This window comes from Choloepus didactylus, chromosome 27 (genome assembly GCF_015220235.1).
Source record: "Choloepus didactylus isolate mChoDid1 chromosome 27, mChoDid1.pri, whole genome shotgun sequence".
Lineage (NCBI taxonomy): Eukaryota > Metazoa > Chordata > Mammalia > Pilosa > Megalonychidae > Choloepus > Choloepus didactylus.
The window spans coordinates 1,174,155-1,186,301 of record NC_051333.1 but is presented as its reverse complement, the minus strand read 5'-3'; the positions used below and the strand labels follow the sequence as shown (position 1 = coordinate 1,186,301).

Below are 12,147 nucleotides of genomic sequence, written 5' to 3'. Positions count from 1 at the left end.
ACCTTAAAAACATTAACACATTCTCTAACATTTTTAAAGTATAAACACTTAATAAAATTTGTTTCTAGTGTTTGCCAATTTCCCAGCTATAAATACTCCCACTTTGGCCAATTTCAGGCTGCCATATGATGACATAGAATGTGGAGTTAGGAAGTAGCACACTTTTAAACTCTATTTCTACCATACAGAAACAATAGCCATAAATAGCCACAAGAATATAAATAATAGTAATATGTAAAATAATTAGGAAAGGACAAGTTTTGAGTATTGCTCTGCAGTAAAGGATTAAGTCAGCAGACCTGGGTTGTCCAAACCGGACATTCCAAAAAAAAAGCTTTGGTCCTTGTCTGGATCCTGGGTAATCACCTCTAACCGCTTTGCATATCTTGCCTGAGTACTGTGTCTTTGTTTACCTGGGATCTTGGGCCATTTGGTTGTTAGTTTGACCTCTGGAGAGTTCAGAGACTGAGTAAGGTGAGCCATACAAGTCCTCGATGGCTACATGACTGGCCCCAATATAAAACCTGGACAAAGGCCCAGTTGAGCCTCCCTTGTTGGCAGTACTTCAGGTATATTTTCATTTAAGGTTGCTAAGAGAATTAAGTGCTGTCTGTGCAGTTCCACTTGCAAAGGATAACAGGAAGCTTTCACTTGGTCTATCGTGGACACTGCCCTATGCATTTTTGTCTTTTATTGGTTTTAATCTGTACCTTTTCACTGGAATTCTGTAATAAACCCTAACCGTGAGTATAACAGGTTTTCTGATTTCTGTGAGTTCTTCCAGCAAATAATTGAGCCTGAGTGTGTTCTTGGGAACTCTCAAGCACAATTGTCTTGTGTTTTTTGTGGGGTTTTTTTGCAGGTTTGTTGAAGTATAATCGACTTGAAATGAGCTGCAAATATTTAAAATGTGTGATTTGTTAAGTTTTGACACATTCATACACTTACAAAACCAAAATTTTCTCATGCCATTTGTGATCCATCCCTCTTAACATATGAAACTAATGATATAAAATATTCTTCCTTTTGTAGTGAACATTTTCAAATATACACAAGAATGGAAAGGAATATGTTATGAAGCCTCAAGAACTTGCCCCAGTCTTCCATCACTGTGGATCATTTCATGGCAGTTCTTTTTCACTCTATCCCTGCCACATTACTGGGTTTTTATATAAACATCACATCATTTAATGCTTAAATGCTTCAGAATGGACAGAAACTAAGATGGCGGCTATGTGAGACAGGGTGAAAAAACACCTCCAGTGAAAAACACTAGCTAAAAACCAGAAAGTGACCCAGAATACCAGTTACAGCGATGCGCCACCTGGACGAGGTCTCCTAGTTCCAGAGGGGCCGTATAATTGGTGAAACTCGGAGTCTGCATTCTGAAATGAGTGAGTAAGCTGGCTGGAAGACCTGCAGCTGTGCGGCGGTCTGGGGAAGCCAGGGTTCGGCGTTTGGAGACCAGCTGGCTCTTTGAAAAAAAAGGGAAAAACCCAGGGGTGGCTGCAGCTGCAGTAGTGGGAACTACACAGTAAAACACAGCAAGAGGGGGCTGGGCCGGCCTCTCAGTGTCTGGCCGGGAAGATAGCCCGCTGTAGATACCCTTGGGGCTGGGGGAACGGAGGGGAGAGCCGGAAGCAGAAAGAAACCCTGCGGCTAGCAGCTGGCTCCCCGGAGGGCTGGATAAACTGCCCGGGGCCGTGCCCACAGCCCAGAGCCCCCCTCCCCCACCCCGAGTTGTCCCGGAGCTGGGAAGGAGGAACTGTGCGAGGAGGAGGGGTTGAGACACCCCATTCAGCCATTTTTGCTTCAGGCTGAGAGCATGCCATTGCACGGCCCAGTGGCCCAGGGCTTCCCTTGAGGGATGGCGGGCACTGGTGACGTAGTACGGCATTCCCTCGGCTGAGCTCCTGGAGGATCGCGGCTGGGCGGGGGGACCCGCTTGCAGAACCCAGGGACGCAACTCCAAGTCCGGTGGTTTGTGGGTCAGCGAGAGAGAGGGTCTGGGGCTGAACTGAAATGAAGGCTTAGACTCTTGCGGCGGCCTTGAATCTCCGGGAACCTGGGAGATTTGAATATTAAAACTGCCCTTCCTCCCTGGCCACCCGTACACACGCCCCACATTCAGGGCAGACGGCTCCAGCAACACACCCAAACTGAGGTCTCCAACTGAACCCCACAAGAATCATTTCCCCACACACCACGGGAACAAGGTTGAGAACTGACTTGAGGGATATAGGTGACTCACAGACACCATCTGCTGGTTAGTTAGAGAAAGTGTACGTCACCAAACTGTGTTTCTGAAAAATTAGATCCATATCCTTTTTTTTTTTTTTACAACTTGAAAGAACCCTATCAAGCAAAACAAATGCCAAGAGGCCAAAAACAACAGAAAATCTTAATGCATATGATAAAACCAGACGATATGGAGAATCCAACTCCAAACACACAAATCAAAATATTGGAAGAAACACAGTACCTCGCACAATTAATCAAAGAACTACAATCGAGGAGCGAAAACATGGCAAAGGATTTAAAGGACATCAAGAAGACCATGGCCCAGGATATAAATGACATAAAGAAGACCCTAGAAGAGCATAAAGAAGACATTGGAAGAGTAAATGAAAAAATAGAAGATCTTATGGAAATAAACTATTGGCCAAATTAAAAAGACTCTGGATATTCACAATGCAAGACTAGGGGAAGCTGAACAACATCTCAGTGTCCTAGAAGTCTACAGAACAGAAAATGAAAGTACAGAAGAAAGAATGGAGAAGAAAATTGAAAAAATCGAAACTGATCTCAGGGATATGATAGATAGAATAAGACGTCCAAACTTAAGACTCATTGGTGTCCCAGAAGGGGAAGAGAAGGGTAAAGGTCTAGAAAGAGTATTCAAAGAAATTGTTGGGGAAAACTTCCCAAACCTTCTACACAATATAAATACACAAAGCATAAATGCCCAGCGAACTCCAAATATAATAAATCCAAATAAACCCACTCTGAGACATATTCTGATCAGACTCTCAAATATTGAAGAGAAGAAGCAAGTTCTGAAAGCAGCAAGAGAAAAGCAATTCACCACATACAAAGGAAACAACATAAGACTAAGTAGTAACTACTCAGCGGCCACCATGGAGGTGAGAAGGCAGTGGCATGACATATTTAAAATTCTGAGAGAGAAGAATTTCTGACCAAGAATACTTTATCCAGCAAAACTCTCCTTCAAATTTGAGGGAGAGCTTAAATTTTTCACAGACAAACAAATGCTGAGAGACTTTGCCAATAAAAGACCTGCCCTACTTCAGATTCTAAAGGGAGCCCTACCAACAGGGAAACAAAAGAGAAAGATATATAGAGAATTTTAACAGACATATATAGTATCTTACATCCCAAATCACCAGGACACTCATTTTTCTCTAGTGATCACAGATCTTTCTCCAGAAGAGACCATAAGCTGGGACATAAAACAAGCCTCAAGAGATTAAAAAAAAAAATTGAATATACTCAAAGCACATTCTCCAACCACAATAGAAGTCAATAATTTTTAAACTGTAACTCCACTGTTTACTTCCTACATCATATAAAATACACAAACTCTAATGACAAATCAGTGGTTTTGAACTCAATGTAAAATATGTAATTTTAGGCAACTATATAAAGGGGGAATGAAGGAGTATAGGAATATAGTTTATGTGCCCTATTGAATGAAGGTGGTATCAAAGAAAAACAAGATTGATACGGATTTAAGAGGTTAATTTTAAGCCCCACAGTAAACACAAAGAAATTATCAGAGAATATAACCATAGAGATGAAAAGTAGAGTTTGTGTTAAGAGAAATGGGGGAAGGGGCAATGGGGAGTTAAGAAATGAGTGTAGGGTTGCTGTTTGAGGTGAAGGGAAATTTTTAGTAATGGATGGTGGGAAAGAGCATTACAACATTCTAAATGTGATTAATCCCACAAATGGAAGGCTAGGGATGGGGTGGAATGGGAAGATTTAGGCTATATATATGTTTCCACAACTGAAAAAAAAAAAAAAAAGTCTAAATAGATGAATGCCAAGGATGAACCTGGATGGGATTGGAGGATAGAGGACAGGTGGCTCAAAGGGACACAGTTGAGACATAAGGAAAAGGAAATATAGAATGTAAGCTTTGTATCATTGTTGAATCTCTTGTACTTCTTAGCTGTGCTTAATGGAATTGCATAAAAGAATGTTCTTGTCCATGGGAAGTGTATACGTGAATTATAGTATATGTTCAAGGATGTGTGCAGCTAACTCTCATATGTTCAGAAGACAGAGCAATAGATGATGGATGATAGAGAGGGAGGGAGGGAAAGAAATAGCGATGTGACAGTATGTTAAAGGTGGATTGAGCTGCCGGGGAATGGGGGTCAGGGTATGATGGAATTCTGTGTATGGGGTTAGTATTGTTTTTGCAACTGTTCCTATAACTTTGAATTTATTTCAAAATAAAATTTAAAAAAAGTAAGAAAAAATGCTTCAGAATGCATTTCTAAAATGTAAGTCCTTTTTCATAACTTAAATAGTTTGAAATAGACATACTTTAAAATATGTCATGCTTTCAGTTTTGTTAATTTGTATGGCTGCTATAAAAATCACAATTAGTGAAACAACATACATTATTCCTCCAATGTTCTGGAAATCAGAAGTCCAAAATCACTTTCACTGTGCTAAAGGCAACGTGTGGCAGGGCCACTTTCCCTCCAGAGGCTCTGGGACAGAATTCTTGTCCTTGCTTTTTGATTTTGTTTTTTGTGGTTTTTTTTAATGCAGTTTTATTCACTTACCATACATTCATCCAAAGTGTACAATCAGTTCACAGTATCATCACATAGTTCTGCATTCATCACCACAATCAATTTTTGAACATTTTCATTACTCAAAAAAGTAAGAATAAAAATAAAAGTGAAAAAGAGCACCTAAAGCATTTCATACTCCTCCTCCCCCCCCATTATTCATTTACTTTTTTGTCTCCCTCTTTTCTGCTCATTTGTCATACGTTGGATAAAGGGAATGTGAGCCATAAGGTTTTCATGGTCACACTGTATAAGCTGTATAGTTACACAGTTGTCTTCAACAGTCAGGGATATGGATTGCAGCTCAACTGTCTCAGGTACCTCCTTCTATCCTAGTACATGAGAAACTAAAAAGGGTTATCTATGTAATGCATAAGACTAACCTCCAGAATGACGTCTTCACTCCATTTGAAATCCTTCAGTCACTGAAACTTTATTTTGTTTAATTTTGCTTCCCCCTTTTGGTCAGAAAGGCTTTCTCAATCCCACGACGCTGGGTCCAGGCTCACCCCCAGGTGTCATGCCCTGTGTTGCCAGGGAGAGTCACACCCCTGGGAGTCAGGTCCCACTTCGTGGTTGTCCTTGCTCTTTATGACTAGAGCTGCACTCCTGGATTCATGCAGCAGTGTATCACTTGTTTCAGTTTTCTCATTGCCTTCTGTGTAGTAGCATCTCCCTCTGCCATCCCCTTATGGACACTTGCTCTTAAATCATCAGGCCAACATGGATAATCCAAGCTAATCTTCCTGTTTTAAAATCGTTCACTTATTCACATCTGCAAAGTCCCTTTTGCTATATAAAGTATAGTCTCAAGGTATGGGGATAAGGACACAGACATCTTAGGGGGCTATTATTCAGCCTACCACATCAGTGTTTAATTTTCTTAATTGTCTTAACAATGTTTTGTTCATTAAGGCAGATTCTTTGCAATCAGGACACAAATTTATCCTTATGATTGGTACTAGGTGTGTATCATAATTCTCTTTTAACCTATATGTACCATTTTTCTCATTTTTATTCTTATAATTTATTTGTTGAAGTTGCTAGATCATTTGTCCATTGGAATTTGTCCTAAAGTACATGGTCCACACACACAGAATCACGCAGTCCCCATGGACTGAATGTGACAAGTGGCCTCAGTCTGGATTGGAGATAATAAAAGAAAAAATTTTTATACTGTTTAGGATCTCAGCTTTGTTGAGCAATCATGAATAGGGCAGCATCCCATTTCGGAAGTAGAAAGGAGCTCCACCAATGTGGTGTAATGGGGAAGTTCAAATAGAGCAAATGCAGAAGCAAGAGAGAAAATGTTCTGATTGGCTACCATGAAGTCTCCATTTTACTAATGGGGGAGGGTCTTACAAAGTGGGGAGCAGGTATGCATTGATTACTATGGTATGCTTGCCCATTCTAATAAGCTCCCTCTACTGTACCAAAACTAGTTTTTATCAGCAACCCTCTAGGGTGTGTTCTGTTTTCCTAGAAAAATCTGTTTTTGTCTTAGGGAAAAGCCACCTCTCCCATCAACATGCAATATGGGTGGTCATTTTATTTTCCTAAGAGAACAGTCCCAAACAACCCCATCCCTGCAGATTTGATGATGCATTGGTGGCGGTCAGAACTGCAAGCCTGGTATACACCTGATAAAACCTAGCAATTCAAACAATTTCAAAATTGAATGTAGGCACTGCAGGACATGTGGTGGTGATGCCAAACAAATGTGGGGATTCTCTGCCTGACGCACATAACAGCCCATCCATGACACTGTAATTTCTAAGAAAGAATTTAGTGATGTGTGCGAAGCAGGAGATAACATGGCCCCTATCAGCCACAAAATCTGTTTCCCTGAGTTTAAGGAGTTCAGGGTTTTTATGGATTCAGACAAGGGGAGATGGAGTCATTACCATTACAACATCAAGTATACTCAAGGCTAAAACTAGTCTAGAATAACCATTATAATAGTAAGTATACAGGGGTCTGAGACTAAGCTAGAATAACCATTACAAAGTATAAATAGGGTTGAGACCAGTCTAGAATAACCATTACAATAGTAAGTATGAAGAGGGCTGAGACTAGGCTAGAATAACTATTAAAAAAGTATACACAGGCTGAGACTAGGCTAGAAAAACCATTATAATAGTAAATAGAGGGCTGAGATTAGGCTAGAATAAACATTACAAAAGTATATGCAGGGCTGAGACTAGGCTAGAACAGCCATCACAATAGTAGGTATAAAGAAGGGTGAGACTAGTTGAGTTTCAGTAATTTCAGGTATTAACTTTTGGCTAGTCTACAATATAGAAAGAAAAAATGTATATAATGATTCAGTTATCATAATCATTTGTTAATTTCCTGGTTACAATTCCTCCCTTTCATTTTTGTTCATTTCTCAATCTTGAGGGATATCTAGGTGATGATCTTTCTAACTTCTTCATGCTGAAAAGGGCATCAACATTATGGGGTACAGGAATGAAACTGGTTGTCCTTGAAGATACTGGTACTATAGGTTTCAGGGCTCAACTGCTGTAAGAATGATCTGGAGGCTTTTAAGTCTTCAGAAGATAAACTTAATAAATAAAGTGAAAATTATAGGTTTAACCCAGAATAATCTTTAGAAGTTTTAGGAATATTATTGTTGTTTCAGTTTGCTAAAGCTGCCAAAATTCAATATACCAGAAATGGGTTGGCTTTTATAAATGGGATTTACTAGGTTGCCAGTTTACAGTTCTAAGGCCATAAAAGTGTCCAAACTAAGGCATCAACAGGAGGATACCTTCACTGGAGAAAGGACGATGGTGTCTGGAACACCTCCGTCAGCTGGGAAGACACATGGCTGGTGTCTGCTGGTCCTTTGTTCCTGGGCTGTATTACTTTCAGCTTCTGATTCCAGTGGCTTTCTCTTTAAGTGCCTGCAGGTTCTCACTTAGGTTCTCCAGGGCAAATGTTGGGCTTCAACTCTTAGGTTAGCATCTCCAGACATCTTTCTGTCTGTATCTCCAAGCATCTGGGTCTGTGTCAGCCCTGAACTCTCTCTCCCTGAGCTCTCTTAAGAACTCCAGTAAACTAACATCCACCTTGAATGGGTGGGGGTCACATCTCCGTGGAAACAACCTAATCAAGATATCCCACCCATAATAGAACTGCCCTGGTTAGATTAATAGGTTCATCATTATTCTTAGGCAGAGGTTATAATTCTTGGCCTGTCCATTAATGCCTTTCAGAACCAGCAATTCCATATATTTATTGCTTTGTCTTCTACCATATGACCCTCGCTCTACATCCCAAACAGATTTCTTCAGATCCCTGAAGGCTGCGTGTGACTTCCCATCTAGGCTTCTTTCCAAGTGAGTTTCTGTATACCTGTTACCTGGAACTACTGGACCCAGCTATGTTTAAAAATATATCATAAAATTATATATGTATCCACACAAAAAATAAGTATAAATTGATACCACTTCCTTAGCCCTAAATTTGATGTTTCTCTCCACTGCCCTTTCTCAAAATGTTTTCAAGCTTTTGCTATTGGATAGTGTAATATAATTGGATTAAGTTTCATATAATTGTGTAAACATTTCAATCTTTTGGTTACAATATAAGGGTTACAAAGGCAGAGATATACTTGCCTCTATGTATCACTATATCACATATCCCTATGTGTCAGTTTGAATGTATTATATCCCCAAAAATGCCATTATCTTTGATACAATCTTGTGTGGGCAGACATATTAGTGTTGATTAGATTTTGGAATCCTTTGGGTGTTTCTATGGAGATGTGATTCAGTCAACTGTGGACAGGACCTTTGGTTTGATGATTGCCATGGAGGTGTTGCCCCACCCATTCAGGGTGGGTCTGAATTAAATTACTGGGGCACTACATAAGCTCAGACAGAAGGAGCAAGCTTGCTACAGCCAAGAGATCCACTTTGAAGAACACCCAGGAGCTGAGAGAGGAGCTGCTGATGAGAGACAGTTTGAAGACAGCTGTTGAAGGCAGACTCTTGCTCCGGAGAAGCTAAGAGAGGAGAAGTGCCCCAAGAGCAACTGAGAGTGACATTTTGAAGAGGAGCTGTGGCTTAGAGAGGAACATCCTGGGAGAAAACCATTTTGAAACCAGAACTTGGAGCAGACACCAGCGACGTGCCTTCCCAGCTAACCGAGGTTTTCTGGACTCCATTGGCCATCCTCCAGTGAAGGTACCTGATTGCTGATGTGTTACCATGGACACTTTATGGCCTTAAGACTATAGCTGTGTAACCAAGTAAACCCTGTTTATAAAAGCCAATCTGTTTATGGTATTTTGCATCTCAGCTACATTAGCAAACTGGAACACAGGTCAAAGGAGGAAATGATCCAGGTGACCCTAGGCATCTTGTCAAACCAGCAAGCAAGGAAACTCTCAGTTTATTTTCAAGGATATTTCAGAAGTAGTGCAGTGACCTTCCCTTTGTCTCCCACTGGGTGCCACTGTGTTGGGTTATCTTCCTGGAATCTGAGACCTTATCTGAGGACCCACTGTCAATTGCCCAGTAGCTTGATATCTGATTTCAATTGCCACTCATGATCTTTCCTCAACCTGTTACTTCATTACAGGATGCAAAATGTTGATTTTTACTACTGTTTTTGAATTTTTACCTGGCATTCTTATATTAAAAACTTTTCCTTGTTTCCATTTGGCTACCATGAAATATAGCTGTGCAGGTAAGGCATGAGAAATGATTGATATTTTCTCTTTATCATGTTCTAGAATAACTAGTCTGTCTCTAACTTCCTCTTAGTCACTGTGGCATTTTCATTAGGGACATATGGGTATTGACCCACATCTGTTTAAATATTTTCCAGGTGCTATTCCTTTGATGCTCAATTTGGATGATCATTGTGGAATTGGATCCTCTTCAGTCATGTCAGCTGTCTTTGGGAGTTCCTTGCTTGCTGGTTTGAAGAAAAGATCCTGGGGAAAACTTATCTGGAAAATATGAAAGAAAAAAAAAAAAACACCTTAAAGGCAGGTGAGATCTAATATGGAGATTGAACAAGTAAGAAAATGAAGCTTAGCGCATGGCTCTGCTAAATTCTTAGCTACCTTGAAGAGTTTATCTCTAAAACACGTTTTCATCTGAGGAAAGCATTGTGTCTGCTGAAGTTGAAGGGGGAGACAGTGAATAAGGAAAGTAAGAAAGAACCTAAGTTGGCATATTTTTCAATGTTTCAACGAATATTCATTGCCTGCTTTCTGTGATCACATTCCTCAGTACGTAGGATATTATCAGTGAAAAAGGACTTTGCCCTCATGCAACTTACTATGTATCAGATAGAAACAAGTAATACACCTAAGTTATCTGGTTACATAATATATTAGAAGAAAATGGGTCCTGAAGAAAAGCAAAAAGAAAGGCCGGGTAGAGGTAGGGACAAGGACAGGGACCAGGGTGGGTTGAAATAGTTAATAGGTTGTCCATATTGACTTATACTGAAGATGGTATTTGAGGAAATATTTTAAGGTGGTAAAGGGAACAACCTTATTTCTTTCTTTCAAATTGTTATAGATTAATTTTCTTGCCTCATTACACTAGATAGGATCTCCAGTTAAATAAGGGATATGAGTGCAAAAAGTGGCCATCTTGTTTTTATACCTAATCTCAGTGTAACATTTATTAATTGATCATGAGTTAGGATATTTGCTACAGGACTTTGTAGATGTCTTAATAAGACTAAGAACAATCTCTTTTATCCTGTTTGATCAATGTTTTTCTCCTTCCACATAAGCAATTCTTCTGTACATTTTCAGAATAAGTTGGGGACATCATGCCCCTTGACCACTGACTCCTTTAGTGTGCCTTTCCTAAATCAATTACTATTATTTTACATAAACTCAGTGCAACAATCCAAATGAGGAAGTGTAATATTAATACAATAGTATCATGTCGACTATATTCCAGTTTTAACAGTTGTCCTATTTAAGTCCTTTATAACTAATTTCCCCAATTGAAAAGCAAATCCAGTATCATGAATGCATTTATTTCTCAGGTCTCCTTAGATTCCATTCATCTGAAACAGTCCATCATTCTTCTTCTGAGTTTCTTTTTCTTGCTATTTTTTTTAAATACAGAACATTACTTTGTTAAAGTTCCTTTGGTTGGTTTGTAATGTTTGCCCAAAGATTAGACTGCTTATGCACTTCTTTGGCAAGAATATTATAGACTAAGTGTCCTTCCCAGTGCATCCTTCCAGGAGGTACATGCATAGGTTTTCCCAATAGTGGTGTTAGCTCTGATCACTTCGTTAGTGATGTCCTTCATGTCTCTTTACAGATTTGCTTTTTCTTTCTTTAACAACTTATAATTTACATAAAATGAAATTCTGCACCATTAAGTGTACAATTTGATGAGTACTTGTAAATGGGTACTGTCACCTAACCACTACCATGCTCATGATTTCCATGTCCCTATAATGTTCCCTGGTGCTACTTTGTAGACACCCCTAGACATTGTTAAGCACCAATGCATTGTCACTAATGCACTTTTTTCCTAAATTTTTATATAAATTGAGTCATATGACTACATGTAGTTGTCTGCATCTAGCTTATTAGAGTCAGAATTGAATTGTGTTGAAATTGCCATCTTGAGAGCTGGTGCCAGAAATTATTGGTTCATATAAAGTATGTATCCAAGCTTATAAAATTATATACTTAAAATGTGTGGTGTATTGCATAGCAGCTTTATTGCTATAAAGGCTGTTAAAAAAAAGGAAATATTCAAAATGTGTCACTGCCTAATTAGTTTACTCCACTTAACTATTGTTTATGCTCCTGAATTTGTGTGTCTACTCTATTTGTATGGAGAAAGTATTATCAAGTGGTATGTAAACAGACATTCTAGAACTGCTCAATACAATGAGTCTTTAGGGAAATCCAAATTAAAACCACAATGGGATACCACATCACAACTATTACAAAGACAAAAATGTAAAAGATGGACCAAGTCTTGGGTGAGAATGGGGAGAAACTGGACCACTTATACACCGCTGGTGGAAAGGTGAAGTTGATGACCACTTTATATTATGGCAATTTTTAAAAAAAATTAAATGTTCACCTACTCTATGACACAGGCATTGCTTTCCTAGGTATTAAGAGAAATACAATATTGTCATGGCCCAAGAGGGCTTTTGTAGCCAAAGGCTTTTATTACAGGGCTTACCTACAGGGTGGGGAAGTCGAGCCACATTACCCTGAAATCAGGAGCTTCTCTGAATGGATTCAGGAGTTGCTCTGAATGGCAGCATGTTCAGAGCACAACATGAAAACAGTCCGCACTTTGAGTGTGTG

General features: G+C 39.5%; 1 protein-coding gene across 1 annotated transcript in view; it reads left to right on the top strand.

The window, feature by feature from the left end:
• The window catches only part of ZNF304 (zinc finger protein 304), a 49,534-nt gene extending 37,951 nt beyond the window's left edge, over positions 1 to 11,583 (top strand). The window contains exon 3 of the mRNA XM_037818829.1: positions 9,666 to 11,583. Within this exon, the coding sequence (XP_037674757.1) occupies positions 9,666 to 9,802 (137 nt within the window). The 3' untranslated portion in view covers positions 9,803 to 11,583. The remainder of the gene's footprint in view (positions 1 to 9,665) is intronic.
• The last annotated feature ends 564 nt before the right edge of the window (positions 11,584 to 12,147 follow it).